The 16,699-nt window shown below is 30.4% G+C and overlaps 1 protein-coding gene across 1 annotated transcript; it reads left to right on the plus strand.

Moving 5' to 3' along the window:
- Positions 1–5,158: 5,158 nt before the first annotated feature.
- On the plus strand, positions 5,159–11,474 carry LOC108857514 (protein DETOXIFICATION 27). The gene is made up of 9 exons (XM_018631506.2): positions 5,159–5,606; positions 5,689–5,976; positions 6,092–6,345; positions 6,452–6,538; positions 6,896–6,952; positions 10,451–10,689; positions 10,783–10,901; positions 11,032–11,121; positions 11,223–11,474. The coding sequence occupies exons 1-9, from the start codon at positions 5,331–5,333 to the stop codon at positions 11,271–11,273; spliced, it is 1,461 nt and encodes a 486-aa protein (XP_018487008.1). The 5' UTR covers positions 5,159–5,330; the 3' UTR covers positions 11,274–11,474.
- Positions 11,475–16,699: the final 5,225 nt, after the last annotated feature.

Below are 16,699 nucleotides of genomic sequence, written 5' to 3' on the forward strand. Positions count from 1 at the left end.
TATTTTATCTAAACCCCAAAACCCTAAACCCCAAACCCCATCTTTCTTCTATTTTGTCTAAATCCCAAACTCCAAATCTCATTAATAATTTTATAATTTTCTAAATAATTGTGGTTTTAAATTTTGAGTTTTGAAATGTTAAGAAGATTATATTTTCAAATCTTCAAAAGATTATATTTTTGTTGCAAAATAGAAAATTTAAATAAATAATTTGATTTTGTATAAGTTTATAATAGAAAGAAGAGATTGATATTAGAAGTTAAAGAATTGTGGTTTTAAATTTTGAGTTTTGAAATGTTAAGAAGATATTGAGGTTAAAAGGAAGATATGTTTGTAATATATGAAGTAGAATATAAGAAAGATGGGGTTTAGGGTTTGGGGTTTCTGATTTTAGAGGTTTAGAAATTTACCTCGTTAAAAACTCGTAATTTACGAGGCATTTACGAGGACCAGAAAGACGGGCCTCGCTTATTCGTCGTTGGATTTGGAACGGGCCTCGCAATTTCCTCGTAAGTTTACGAGGATTTTACGAGGAAATAAAAGACGGGCCTTTTTAATTCCTTGTAAAGCTACGAGGAAATTGCGACGCCTTCGTAAGTTATATATACAACCCAAACCTCACACTCTCCATTCGTCCCAACTTCCTCTCCAATTCCTCCCCATTTCCTCTCCAACTCCTCTCCCATTCCTCTCTCCTTTGAAATGGTAATTTCCTCGCTCCCCATAATTAGTTTAGTATATTAGGTGGTTAGTTTAGAGAATTTAGATAGGTTTACGGAATGTATGTTCGTTAGATAGATTTTTTCATTATTGATGATAGATTTTTTATTATTGATGATCAATAACTCAAAATATATATTTTTGCAGGTTCGCAAGAACATGCTTACTGCTCACTACAGAGACATGTTCGGTGAGCCTGGTAGTCAGTTAGACCCGCCAGGTTCTTCTTCAGGTGGGGATCGGTTTGAAGGTTGTCCCTAAGAAAAAGGGACGTACGTTGGGGATCGGTTCCATCAATGATGTTCTGAGAGCGACATCGTCTTATGCTCAGAGACGGACCGAAGAAGTCACTGAGTTGCGTTCCAAGCTGGGCGCGATCAAAAGCCGTGGGAGTGGACTCGAGGCCTTCATCGACGTTATAGCGGCCACAAATCCGGAATAGGAAACTTTGTTGAGGAACATGAAACAACAAAATCCCATTCCAGACGAGTCATCGGATACACATGACGAGGAGGATGTTACGAAGAGAAGCGAGGAATTCTACGAGGCGATGAACGAGCTTTAGTTTTTTTTCGGTTTATGTATTATAAAATCCAAAACTTATTTATATATAAAATATTTTGTTGCATTTGAATTTTATTTAAAATTTATTTATAAACCACAAATATTTAAATATTTTTATTAAATTAAATTAATAATTATTAAATTTATTAATATTATTTATTAATTCGAAAATTCGCATTATACGAGTTATTTACGTCGAAAGCTAACCGAGGAATTTACGAGGAATATTTTACGAGATATTTACGAGGAAAGCTTTTCAAGAAATCTACGTGGAGTTTACGAGGAAAATATTTCAAGGAAGTTACATCAAATTTACGAGGATTTCGTTTCAAGGAAATTACGTGTAAGTAACGACGAATGCATCGCGTGGTTTTTACGAGGAATGGCAGCGAGGATTTTACGAGGAAATGCGGCGAGGAACTTACGACGAAATGTTTACTTCGTCTTTACGAGGAAATGGTTGACTCGCTACTTTACGAAGAAATAGCGACGAAATGTGTGTTACGACGGACGATAAACGACGAAATACATTTCCTCGTTAATTCCTCGTAAACTTCCTTTTACGAAGAATTAACGAGGAAACTGGCCCTCGTTAAATATCTGTTTTCTTGTAGTGGTCTCGTAACAATAAATATCAGAAAAGAGTCACATATGGAACTGGGTGTAAACTAACATATATAATAATGTATATATGTATCATATTGGTTTTGCATGAGTATTGGTTATAAGAAAATGTTCACCATAAGACTGTGGACTGTAAAATGATGGTTTAACTTGAAGTCTACAGTGACTCATGTCAGCTTCAAATAAATTTTTAGATAATCAAAAAGGTGGTTTTCACTTGCCGGAAATCCAATAATTATAAATAGTGAGAAGACTACTAGCACCGGTGTTTTTAAACCTGGATCGAACCAGCGGTCCGACCGTAATGAAGCATGTACAGAAAAATAATTTAGGTTGGATTAATGCGAAAATCATTATCGAACCGTCAAAAATCCAGAAATCGACGACCCAATAAATTGGCCAAACTTCGGTTTGTATATAAATCAAAATTTTGGTAATGAAACAATTAATTTCTTTAAAGTAAAATTAGGATTTGTTAGAAATTAATAATATATCATCTCTCTCTTTTTTGACGTCTTTACAACTCATAAATTATAAGATTCAAAAAGTTTAATATTCACATTGAGATATTGTTTTTGTGTACTTCTCATTTTTGTTTAAATTTTCTTTCATGATCACTTGTTTTGAATACTTTAATAATTAAAATATTTACGTTTGTTAAATTTGTAAATATAACTTTTATCTAATCTGTATATAATATTTTAAAAAGGTAATGACGATTAAGAGTGATAAGATATGAGAATAAAAATTAAATGTATTTTTCATATTGATTTTAGATTTTAAATATTAAACTATTTTATTATTTTTGTTATATAAAGTTTTCTAAATATTATGGCTATTTAAACGTTTTATTTGATATGATATATTTTTGTAAAAATTTACATATTATTTACAAAATATTATTAAATTTAATTTAATCCAATCAAACCCAGTTTAAATCCGATCGAACCACAATGATCCATGACCCAAAAAACTCTGGTTCACTAGTCGGTCGAGTTTTAAAACTAACTACCACTTGATTTATTATTGGACTAACTCGACGTTGGTTCAGCTTCAAATAACTAGCCTAAAAGAAAATTTGCATGGATTTCTTCCGATGTCTTCAATGTTTATTTTTATTTTTCACTATAACATTAGATTATCCTAAAAGTATAGATGGAATTGTTCCAAAGATTGCTTCTATTTTCTATTCTAAAAAATATTCCAACTATATTCCTCTTCTAATTATTTCTTAGTTTATTAAATAATTATTAACTTTAAGAATATTAAAATTTTACTCATTTTTATTTTTAAAATATACCTCAATTGCACTATTTATACAAATAAATAATTATTTATGTTATTTTAGACAACACATAATCATAATCGAACGATGCACTAAAATAATATTTAAATGTGTAAAGTTATATTATAGAATTTTATTTTGATGAAAATGAAAATATATTAAAATGAAGAATCATTTTGTCAAAAAGTGTTTTTACTCTAAAAAAAAAATAAAAAAAATGTATTACTCTATATTTGATGTATTATTGCTCATTTATATATTCGATGCAACATATAGTGCACTATTAGAATAACTTTTATCTTATACTTAGCATTAAGAAGAGAAATAAAGTACCATTACAACCGCTGAAGTCACTTTATAACTGTTTTGACAAAAACATGGGTGAATCTAGATAACTTTTACACTGGGTGCAAAACTAAGAAAAATGCAAATTGGAGTATTGAACTTGAGATAATAAAAGGTGCACATAAGAGATTTAGCCATTTTATCTACCAAAAATTATCAATATTGATAATATAACAGGTGCATTTGTCCCCATTACCTCATAGTGGACACTCTAGCTAGTAGAGCTGAAATTTTTATCCGTTGAATTTGATTAAATTCGTTATTCGTTTCGATTCAATCTGAAAATTTTGGATATCCGTAAACTCTTGAAGTAAAGTAAATATTAGAAATCAATATTCGTTAAAATGGAATCAAACCACAAATAAAAAATTTGAGAAGCGGATATCCGCTCTGATCTAGCAATATATAAATACATGTTTATCTTGATTATACTTAAAGTTTTAAATATATAAAATTATATAATTATTATTCTAACATATGATTTGATAAATTATATTTATACTATTACTTATATAAAAGTATTACATAAAAGAAGAGAAAAAATTACGACAATTGTAATTTTTTCTTAAGTTTTGTGTTATTGTAGTTGTTAACTAAGTTTTTTAAAAATTACAAAATATGTAGATTCACTATTTCTTTTTATTTTTATTTTGTATATCATATAAAAAGTATTTTACAAAACAAATTTGTATCAAACTTTCAAGATTATTTGTACTAATCAAAACAAATGTGATATCCGTAAGTATTCGTAAATATCCGCAAATATTTATTTATTTTCTGGATATCCGTTTTTCGGATATCCGTATTTTCCGAAGCAAAACAAATAAAAAATTAAATATTCATAACATACGAAACAAATCACATACACCTTAAAAAAATCGAATATCTGATCCGTTTCCCATACGCTAGCTACGGCCCTGACAAAAAAAAGTTTAGTAATTTGGATCTAATTACAATTTCAATGCCTGTATGTAATAAATATTTTATCTGTTTCAAAATGATTCATATTCTATGAAAAAATTGTTTCGAAAAGATTAATGTTTTATATATCCAATGCATACAATAATGATAAATAGTAACTTTCAGAAAAAATAATAGTGTTTATTGAATTTTAATTGGTTATCATTAAACACAAAAAAACAATACATTTATTAAAATTTAAGATATTTTCTTAATATCTATGAATATTCTAAAATATCTTCTCGAAACGAAGGGAAAAATATATACCACATTATCGGGTTAACGAGATCGCAGTGGACTTTTTTTTCCAACTGTTAGTCAACTTATTATAATCCAGACCTGATCACTAATGGACAGAAAATCTCACCAAAAAGAAATCTACTACGTATAGATTTCCTTTTCAAATTTATCATTAATATACACTAAAAATTAATTAATTATTTATTTCATATTTTTAATACTCGTGGGAACCGTGGAAGATAAATATTAATATATATTTGTCTAAAAATGCATGTATTTAATGTCACGTAAGTGTCGTATTAACACTTATGACGAGGCAAGATTTATTTGTTTTTCATTTTTACATAAAAATTGTAATATATCATATTTGGAAATTATAAAATTTCATATCAATTTATTTACATTTTGTTGTCCTCATATTAGCATTTTTATGATGCCGAAAAACATATTACCTCACATGAGGAAAATGATTTGATTCCAAATCTCAATTAAAATACCTGGAAGAAGTTCACCTACTACTCTTTCTAGTCTCTCCCACACATTTGTTTTTTTCCCTCATATTTCATCTCCTGAGAAAAAAAGAAGACTAGCGATGAGAGGAATAGGAGGAAAAGAAGAATCAGAGTCGAGTATTCCACTGTTGAAAAGTCCTAACACGGCAGAGGAAGAAGGTGGAGAGCTGAAGAAGAGAGTTTGGGTTGAGACAAAGAAGCTATGGAGAATCGTTGGTCCTGCGATGTTCAGTAGACTAACGACTAATTCGATACTTGTAATTACTCAGGCTTTCGCTGGTCATCTTGGAGATCTTGAACTCGCCGCAATATCCATTGTCATTAACGTCATCCTCGGCTTCAACTTCGGCCTCTTGGTACTATAGAAGTTCAATGATTTGATGTGTTTTGATTTTCCCCCAGTAATATGACAAAATATATGTATATAAAACGGTGCAGCTTGGAATGGCGAGCGCGTTAGAGACGTTGTGTGGACAAGCGTTTGGAGCGAAGAAGTATTACATGTTAGGAGTTTATATGCAGCGTTCTTGGATTGTTCTGTTCGTTTGTTCTGTCTTTTTATTACCGATTTATCTTTTCACAACTCCGGTTCTGAAATTTCTCGGTCAACCGGACGATATAGCTGAGCTTTGCGGTGTCGTCGCCCTGTGGGCCATCCCTCTCCATTTTGCCTTTTGTTTAGCTTTACCGCTTCAACGTTTCCTCCAGTGCCAGCTCAGAAACCAAGTATGTAAAACGCTAAATGCAAACACAATGAAAAAACCCAGTTTATTTATAACAACATTTATTGTATGAATTTTTAGCTAAATATAGCTAATCATTTTTTCTCTTGAGTTATAAGGTGACTGCATATTCCGCTGCGGTTGCATTGGTGGCTCACGTTTTGATGTGTTGGTTGTTCGTGTACGGGCTTAAACTTGGAGTCGCGGGGACAATGGTTACGGTTGGTATATCCTGGTGGATCAGTGTTCTTATTCTATTAGCTTATTCGGTTTGCGGTGGTTGTCCACTCACTTGGACCGGCTTATCCTTTGAGGCCTTCACCGGACTTTGGGAGTTTCTCCAACTCTCTGCTTCTTCTGGCGTTATGCTTTGGTACAATTTTTTACTTTTATAAAGCACCCTTTTCTGATATTATTGTGTGTGTACCAGTACCACACAAACTTTTTAAAGCAGTAGGTGTTTGGTCTCTTCTGGACAGTTTGGAGAACTGGTATTATCAGATCTTGGTTATAATGACTGGAACTCTTCAGAATCCTCGGATAGCCGTCGACTCTTTGTCCATATGGTAAGCTAGTTTCAACCCCTTTTGTGTGTGTGTGTGCTTTGTACCACCGCATTGTTTTGTAAGCTTGTTTGTTGCAAAAAGGGTTATAATCATTTTTATGCGACGGATGACAAAAAACTGTATATTCTTTTGATAGTCTCCGACAATAATAAGAGATGACAGAAAAGTTAAAACATTACGAAAATGTCGTCATAAGAGATGATCATTAGTTGTACCACACTGTCTATGCCAATCAAAGCATTTATCTTCTAGTAATATTTTGGGATAACTGTTCGTTGTATTTGTCCAAAATAAAAACTATTCTTTGTAATCCCTTATTTTTATGTATGATTGACTTATGAAACAAAACTTTGGCAGCATGACGATAAATGGATGGGAGATGATGATTCCTCTTTCTTTCTTCGCCGGAACCGGGTAAACGTCATTCTTCTCTATTGCTAATTTCTAAACCGGTTAATTATTCAAGAACCTAGATCTGGTTCGGTTTAGTCCACGTTAATACAACCATACTAGTAAAGTAGGAGTAGACATTCGGGTACTAATTCGGATTCGGTTCCGGTTTATTTAGATTTCGGATTTTCGAGATTAAATATTTTAATTCGATTTGGATATTAAGAAATTTTGGTTCAGGTTTGGTCCGGAGCTATTCGGAGTTTCAGATTTTCGGGTTAAAGATTTTAGTTCTATTTGGGTACAAAGAAATTTTGGTTCGGATTTGATTTGAATTATTACTGGTTCGATTCAGGTTCGGATAATTTTTTCAAATTATTTTTAAAATATTAAATCCGTATATAATTTTAAAATTCTCAAAATTTAAAAGTAAAAATAATATAACACATAAATTTGAATAATATATACCAAAATACATAAACTTAATATAAAATTAATTTGTCTTGAATGTTTGGATGGACAATCAATAGATATTTTAAATATATTTAGTGTTTTGATAATTTAAGCTATTTTAGATATTTACTTTTTACTATTTGTATATATCTTTAAATACTTTACAGAACTTCAAAATATCTTATACATTTTAGTTTTTTTTTGGATATTAAATCTAAAAATAGATAACACATTCAAATATATAAATCTGATTTGGATTGATTTGAATATCCAAAATATTTCGATTCCAATCAGATTCTGTTTGGTTCTTTAGATTATAAATTTTAAATTTACTCGGATATTTATAACCTTTGACTCAGGTTCAGTATTACTTTTTAAATCGGATTTACTTCATTTTTCGGGTTTGGATTTTTAATCTAGTCGTAAGAGCATCTCTAACGAGAAACTTCATTTTAAGGATCAGTGACCTTCAAAATGAAGGTTCGAGGATGTGTTACTCTAACAAAGATCCTCGAATTTATCTTTGAAGTTTTATATAATTTGCATCTCAGTTAAATTAAAAAAAATTTAACTATCATCATTATATTTTCATAGATAGATAGTACATGCACTGAAATTATTAAACACAATATTTATAAATACAATTTATTATAATACAAAATTACATAAAATAATAATAAAATACACATTAATTCACAAAAATATAAAATAATATATATATATATATATTTAAGTGAAATATATTTATAAAGATTAAAGTGATAAGAAAATTAATACTAGTACAATTATATGTGAATTACAAATTTATAAAAACTTAGATGAAAAGTAAATAGTGTTTTGAGGTTTTACTATTTAGGTCCTCAAAATATTGAGATTTCACTATTCATGTCTTCAAAATTTGAGGATTTGAAGATCTGTTAGAGCATCTCCAAAAGGACTCTCGATTATAGAGTTTGCAAAACTCTAAATTTGAAGTTTCAATGTGTTTTTTTCAAAAGGAAAACTTCAAACCAAACTTCAAAATTATTTGTATTTTACACTATAGTCCCTATATTTGTTATAATTAATATAAATTTATAGAACTTATAAATAACTAGCACATATATAAAAATATTAATATTAATTAATAAAATCTTACAGTAAATATGTAAATTATAAATATAATTACATAATTAAATATTAAACTACAAGAAAAAACACTATATTTTGAAGTTTGCAAAACTTCATATTTGAAGTTTAAAGATGTTTTTAAACTTCATATTTGAAGTTTAAAGATGTTTTAAACCTTAAAATTTCTTATTTTAAGGTTTATATTTAGTTTTATGTGTAAAACTAAAATTTATGAAAATAAATATGAAATATTATAAGATATGATTTTTTAAAAGATTAAAATGATAAACAACAAAATATCTATAAAATGTAATATATATATATATGTAATTGTAAGGACTAAAATGCAAATAAAAATGTGAAACTTCAAATTTGAAGTTTTGAGTAGTGACACTCTATATTTGAAGTTTCACTACTAAAAATTTCAAATTTGAAGTTTTGAAATTTCCTTTTGGAGAACAAAAAACTTCAAATATGAAGTTATAGAGTGTCTTTTATTTGCATTTTGGTCCTAAATTACAATTACATATTAAATCTTATGATTCTTAGATATTTTGTTGTTTATCATTTTAATCTTTAAAAAATCATATCTTATAATATTTCATATTTTCTTTGTAAATTTTAGTTTTACACATAAAACTAAATATAAACTTTAAAATAAAAAGTTTTAAGGTTTAAAAATATCTTTAAACTTCAAATATGAAGTTTAAAAACATTTTTAAATATTTTTAAACTTCCAATATGAAGTTTTACAAGCTTCAAAATATAGTGTTTTTTTCTTGTAGTTTAATATTTAGTTATATATATTTATATTTATAATTTATATATTTACTGTAAGATTTTATTAATTAATATTAATGTGATATTTTTATATATGTGCTAGTTATTTATAAGTTTTATAGATTTATATTAATTATAACAAATATAGGGATCATGGTGTAAAATATAAATAATTTTGAAGTTAGGTTTGAAGTTTTTATTTTGAAGAAGAACACATTGAAACTTCAAATTTAGAGTTTTGCAAACTCTAAAATAGAGAGTGCTTTTGGCAGAGGCGGACCCACTTGGAAGGAAGGGGGTTCAGCTGCACCAGGTTAAATTTAGATATTTAATTTGTAACATACAAATTGTAGTTCAAGACAGCTCAACCGGTTACGTATTACTGCCACTGCCACCCCTTTCCCGGGTTCAATTCTTTTTGCTGCACCCTTTTGTGCAAAAAATTTCAACGCTTTTGTCTGGGCTTTATTATAGCTTGGGCTTAAATACAATTATGACCCAGGTAAAAATATTTCCTGGGTCCGCCACTGGCTTTTGGAGATGCTCTTAGAGAGTCAAAAATCTCAAAATTTGAGAGTTCGAAGTCTTGTTGGAGATGCTATAACAAAGCTATTAAATGTTTGTCGTTTACAGGCAGGCCGTGAATTTAAGAGTTGTAAATAAATGATTGTGGAGTTGATAGAAGCCGGTCATGTCGGGTTTGGTAATTGGGTTGTTTTCCAAGTATTTAGTTCTATACAAATTTATGTGCGTGGGTAGTATTTATTGTATATCGAACTAGTATTAGTATATCGAACTAGTAGTACTAGTATTAGTTACGTTGTAAAAGCGTGCATGGTTGTGGGTGGCTTTCAGGGACAGTTCACGTACGTTGACAGAAACATGTGGGACTATATATTATTAATTCCTCCGTTTAATACAAATGATGTTTAATGATTTTTTATTTATTTTTAGTTAAGTAATGTTTTCACATTTCTATGTAGATTTCTGTGTGTTTTAATCAATATTCAAAAATCTTAAACATCAAAATGAAACAGAGGGATTAACTAGTTATATACACTTCTACTGTTGATTTGTAACTTATTCATGTCTTTTCTTTTTGTATAGACAAATATGTATATATAGTAAGATAGACAGAAGTTATCTACTAACGTGTGAGTGTTCAATAATTATTTGCAGTGTACGTGTAGCAAACGAACTAGGAGCAGGTAATGGAAAAGGGGCAAAGTTTGCGACGATTGTATCAGTGACACAATCCTTAATAATAGGATTGTTTGTCTGGGTGATCATAATGCTTTTCCATAACCAAATCGCCAACATCTTCTCATCAAGCGAAGCCGTTTTAGCGGCTGTTAATAAACTCACCATTCTATTAGCTCTCACCGTTCTTCTTAACAGTGTTCAACCGGTTCTTTCCGGTACCTCACAAACCCTTTGTTTATCGCTATCACTTTTTCAATTTTATTTAATTATACTGAGTCAAAGTGTGTTGACTTTTGATTCTTGAGTAGGTGTTGCCGTTGGATCGGGTTGGCAATCCTATGTGGCATATATTAACTTGGGATGTTATTATTGCATTGGGGTTCCACTAGGGTTTCTAATGGGCTGGGTTTTTAAATTCGGCGTCATGGTAATATTTACAAATTTCCTCCGTTTATTTCTTTTTACTTTAAAATCTTATATGGATTGAGATTATTGATTAGGATAATGGTTTGTGATTTCTTGTTAAAAAAATTGTTTGTGATTTGATTTATTTGTAGGGTATTTGGGCTGGTATGATGTTTGGAGGAACCTTAGTTCAAACAATGATTTTATGTTTTATCACAATGAGGTGTGATTGGGAAAAAGAGGTAATTTTTCTTGTTTGTTGCATATGTGTTCTCGATGTGTAATTTGTTTAGAGAAACCCAGTTTACTGATGATGTTTTTCTTTTATTGGTAAAATATGCAGGCACAGATGGCAAATGTACGTGTTAACAAATGGTGCAAGACATTAAAATGAAGATTTATCTAAATAACTCATCATAAGCTTTTTTATATCAATTGTCGCTGTTGGTATTGAAATCTTGTGTGTATGTTTAATAAACGGTCAGGTTGTGTTACAAAAAAAAAAGTTCAATAAACGGTCAAAACGGTATATGTTGGTGTTGAAATGTTGTACATTGTACAATATGCATTTTTAACGGTGATTTTTTTCTTACCATCTTTCCCGATTGCTTTTACAAAAATGATGGGTCTCGTCTCGAGCTCTGAAACTGTGCCCGCTGCAAACAATACTACCGATAATTGCATCACGGCTCTCATAGGGCAAAGGCCAACTCTTCGATTTTTTTATAAACCCTATCGGCTGATCAGATCGGTTCCGGAAAGAACACAATTTGTAGTACATAGTGGATTAACTCAAAAGCGAACCACATTGTATGATCTGTGTTTGGAATACTTTTCGATTAATGCCGAAATAGACCAATCATTTGTTATTATCCACAATGTAAATTATTTGGGTCAAAATATAAACCGCATATATATATATATGCAAATTGCAGAAAATTTAGAACAATTGCAAATAATGAATTATATAAAACAAAAATATAAGGTTACCAAATCCAATCATCTTCCATGTTCAATAAATGAAATGATGTGTAAAACTAAAACACATGAAAAAGAAATAATGTATGTATAAATTAAATAAAGGGATTATTTGAATAATACCCTATTTTCGTTTCTAAATTTGGAGAATACACCACATTTTTTCCTTTTTGAAAACTAACTCTTTTTATAAGTGATAAGACATTTTTGTCCTAATTTAAGTTGGATGTTATATTTCAAATAAATAAATTTTACTTCATCATTTTTGGGAAATAAATATACAATATAACATTTTGAGAATTGTAATTGGATAAATCTCTTCAAATAATTTATAAAATCAAAATTTAAAGACTCATGTAAACTTACGATCCAGTACATTTTTTCATACTAATTGGTGTAATAATATACTTACATGTTGACTATGAAGCATATGCACGTCTATGTTTATTGCCAGTTGTCTTGTCCCACGTACTGAAGATGTTTCGGGGATGGCTTGGCAACGATTCGTAATGTTCTTGTGACAGTTGCTTCAAATTGGTGTGTCCCTTGATGATTTATAAAACATCCTAAGGTGATATGGCAACCTGCAAAATTTAGAACCCGAACTTTCATAAGGGCCTTCTCGATTCACCCATTAAATTTTCTATTTTGTGTGTTTTGTTCATATTCACTGAGAGGTTTTAATATTCAACAGTATTTATAACAGTTGTCTGTTATAACATGTCTAAACCTCTTATGAGCACTAAACTAACCTGAAGTGAGTTTTGATATTTGCCGTATGGTTTGATATCTTGTTTTTCGACAGATAATGTGATATGAGTATAACATTGGCACACTATTCATCATGTTATTAATTTAGCACTCATGTAAACTTTGTGAGTTGTTTACTTTATGTATTCTATTTGATTTCAGCGATTCAAAATTCTAATATTCTCCTATCCCTATCTAATAACTAATAAGGATAAGTTAGTCAATTTACTTAGTAGAAAGTGTAATAATTTTCAAAAAAAATTAAGTAATAGTGTAATTATCAAAATAAAATCTCATCATGGTGTAGTTATCCAAATTTTCCCTTAAATAAAACTACTTAAAGAAATATAAATTGTTCTCAATTTAACTTCGATTTGTTCTATGGGTTGATGGGTTTCTTTAGTTTGAGATATGGGTTTATGAAAATCTATTCAGTGACAAAAAAAAATGAAAGTCTACATCTTTGCACTACTTTAAGAGTTAGTTTGTATGATGGATAGTGTATGATGACTCTATATATGACTATGTGCTTGTAAGACCACCTCCATCCCAAGGTCCTTAAGGGCATGCACATCAGTGAACTTCTAGTTGGGGTTCACAACACTAATATTTTTTTTTCTCTTTTTCGTTTGAACTTTAAAAAAAAAAAAAATATTGACCTATAGCGGGTCACCACGTCGCGTGGAGCCCACTGCATAGTTATGAAACGGTATCACGCGGAAGAGGCGAGGAGAGAGAAGTTCATTGGTTATGTATTTTTTTATTACTTTTTTTTCTAGGAAAACGTGTGAACTTTTCACAAAAACCTTCAATGCACATACCCTAAAGGATTCATAAAGGATGGGGGAACCTGATGGGACCCAATTTTTTTAAACCTCTCACTCTCTCACCTCTAAGAGCATGTTTATAGGTGGTTCTTAACAATATATCTTAGATTAAATAAGATTAAAAAATTAAAGTAAAAGAAGAAAATACAAAGAATGTATCTTAGTTAGGAGAAGCAAGAGAAGGTTCTTAATACATGTGTCAATACAAAAATGAGCAGAGAGAAAATGGAGGGATCATATTGAAAGATCTGGTCATAACGGGGTCCACCGTTAATGATTAAAAAAATAAGAACCTTCAAATGGGTTTTGTTGATAAACATGCTCTAAAACTCCTTATTTAAGAGTTGTCTCTTGCACTGTTGTGCAGGTTCCACGCACATGTAGTGACCCGCGATTGGTTGTTCTTTTAAAAAAAAAAGAAATTGGATAAAAAATTTAAAAAAAAAATTTAAGAACCCCAATTTTGGGATTAACGAATGGAGGTGCTCTAAGGTCGAAAATCCTCACGTAGTTCAATAGAATTTAATAATCTATTTCTCTGCACATCACTCGACGGTAAATGATGTTTCCCTTTTCTTCTTTATCGTCTATACTTTATTTATTTTTTTGAATTATACAGAATTATCATCGCTTTACATAAGTGGTCTAGATTACTCATGTGTTGCCACATGTCGATCATCTGTTCCTGACGATGCCGAAATGTTAATTCTCCAGTGGCCGGGATTCGGATCCTGATGGCGAAAGTCACAGCTGTAAGTCTTTTACCACCTGAACTAGAAAATCCTGTTATTTTAAAAATTGGTGACACGATCGGATACAAAATTACAATACTTAATTATTGAAGTCTTTAGAGAAAAGACATTTTATTTCAAATTGGTGACACGATCGGATACAAAATTACAATGCTTAGTTATTGAGGTCTTTAGAGAATAGACATTTTATTTCAAATAAATAGTTCTTTAGATATTTTTCGTGAGTATGGTAAATACATTCTCATATTCATGGCTTGTGCAATATAATTTCTACAATGATAAGTAGCCTATTATTCTTTAAAATCTGTTTACAATGTATTTTGTCATAGCAGATGGATGAAAAAGGGTCTTAAACGTGGTCCCTTGACCCTGATGTTTAATTAACGCGTGTTCATTGTGTTAATTTCGTTGTTGTTTCGTGTACTTGTTTGGTGGCTTCGTTTTAGATGAGAAAAACAAAAGATACATTACCAAAAGGAGAAGAAACTCCAAGATAGGTTCTTGGACAGTCTAATAAATTGAGACAATGATAAATTGTGTTGTCATTACTCATTTCGTTTGTAAAAATCCAAAATTTTAAAAGTTCTAATGCTTATTGTGGAAAGAACAAATCTAGCAAAATAAATATATGAAAAAGCGCAAACGACAATGAATTCTCCAACATGCATCGTTGAAAAAGGAAAAAAAAAAGACGCAAATGCTCCAACTCGGAGATAAATTATTGAAATTAAAGGTGTATATTTTTAACTTTCACGTATATTCTGAGAACATAGATTAAAATATATATATATATATAACATATGGTGTTTTCGTATATTGTCCAAATTTTAGTGGGAACCAAGGGGAATATATTGGGCCAATGACGAGCCACTAAATCGGTAACAAGTTTATCCCCCTGTGTTCAATCCTTTTTTTTGATGCTCGACTAGACGGCTTATTTGACTTTGTCGTTTTTTTGTAAGTTTTTGTTTGTCCATTTTAGGGTTGGCGTATTAAAACTGAGTTAAATTAACCTCAAATATATAACAAAAATGTATCACAAATTTTAATCCCTCAATGGCGAATCTTATATCAATATACTGGAGGGATTTTTCATTATAAATGTTTATTAGTTCTTTTTTAATCAACATGAAGATATTCCAAGACTTTGGAAAAGTTAAACTAATTTTTAAGTGAAGTGTAAGTGTGTAACCCATAGATATAGTATAGTGGAGTCTTATCAAACCTAAGTTGCTTAGCAATCCAAACCTAGTCTGCCATTAAATCATTTATCGTATGGTTAAAGATGTATTCATGTCATCATGTATGATTATGCTTAGTGGTAAGGATGAGTTATATATGTATTAAACTATTAATGTCATCATGTGTGGTTATCTTTTAATCTAGCATATCATTGTTGTAAAGTTATTATTGTAGTAATTCTTGTATCCGAGTTCATATGAATGAAGATGGTAGAAAAAGGTACAGTACACAAATATGTCTATAACAAAAGTGTGGATACATATACGAAAAACTTACTGATTATCGTTTACTAAAACTATTAGCAATATATTGTTTAAGTATGCACGAGCATAATTATCAGTGCATAGATAAAACTATCTCGATTAACAAAAAGCTTATAATACTTAGTATAAGGTAAAATGACGATAATGGTCCAATGATTGGCAATGTCTACTGTGGTTGTACGGAAGTTTCCTATGCCACCATGTCGTTCTTTCCTAGCCAGTAAATGATTCAAGTGAATCACTAGGTCAACCCCAGCGAGGGGACGACGAAGAGGGTTCTACCTATTTAAAAAAATAAAAATATTAAAAACATTTGTGCGAGAGAAACAATTGAATGAGTGTAGAGAGCTTCAAAATAAAATATGACACCATTTTCACACATGTTACTCTTTGATTGGGTTACAGCAAGTTTTGTGATTTAAAATTAATTTTTTAACTAAAATACATGATATTGAAGTGGTTAGAACTTCTTGACAATATAATCTCCACTAATCATGCTCTTAGAGCAACTCCAATGGTGTTTTATTTTCTATTTTTTGAATAGTTTAGGATTCTAATCACAATTTATATGTCCAATGGTGTTACTAATATGGAGTTCTTAGATTTTTTTTTTTTTTTACCTTAAGAACAGATCCAAAACAGCAATGCAACACAACATTGTAATTTCAAAAGGAACAAGAAGTAACCTGGAGCTGATTGTTGGAGAGATCAAGAACAAACAACCCTTGTATCCTCTCCAAAACGCTTCAGGAAGCAACCTCAGCTTCATCTTCGTTTGAGATTGCAGGGACTGTAAAAGTCTCAACGTAAGGAAGGGGGTAACACGTTATATGGGCAGGGACGAGGAGATACGTTACCTGGTTTCAGATGTTTTCTCTTGCCATCAATCACTTCATCTTCGTTTCTTTACACAAGCAGCAGCAGCAAAAAAAAAAATAGAGAAAGAAAGTTATTATCACAACACATTCCTTGCAAAACAGAGTGAGTGTCCACATATCATTATACTAT

The sequence above is a fragment of the Raphanus sativus genome, chromosome 5 (genome assembly GCF_000801105.2).
Source record: "Raphanus sativus cultivar WK10039 chromosome 5, ASM80110v3, whole genome shotgun sequence".
Lineage (NCBI taxonomy): Eukaryota > Viridiplantae > Streptophyta > Magnoliopsida > Brassicales > Brassicaceae > Raphanus > Raphanus sativus.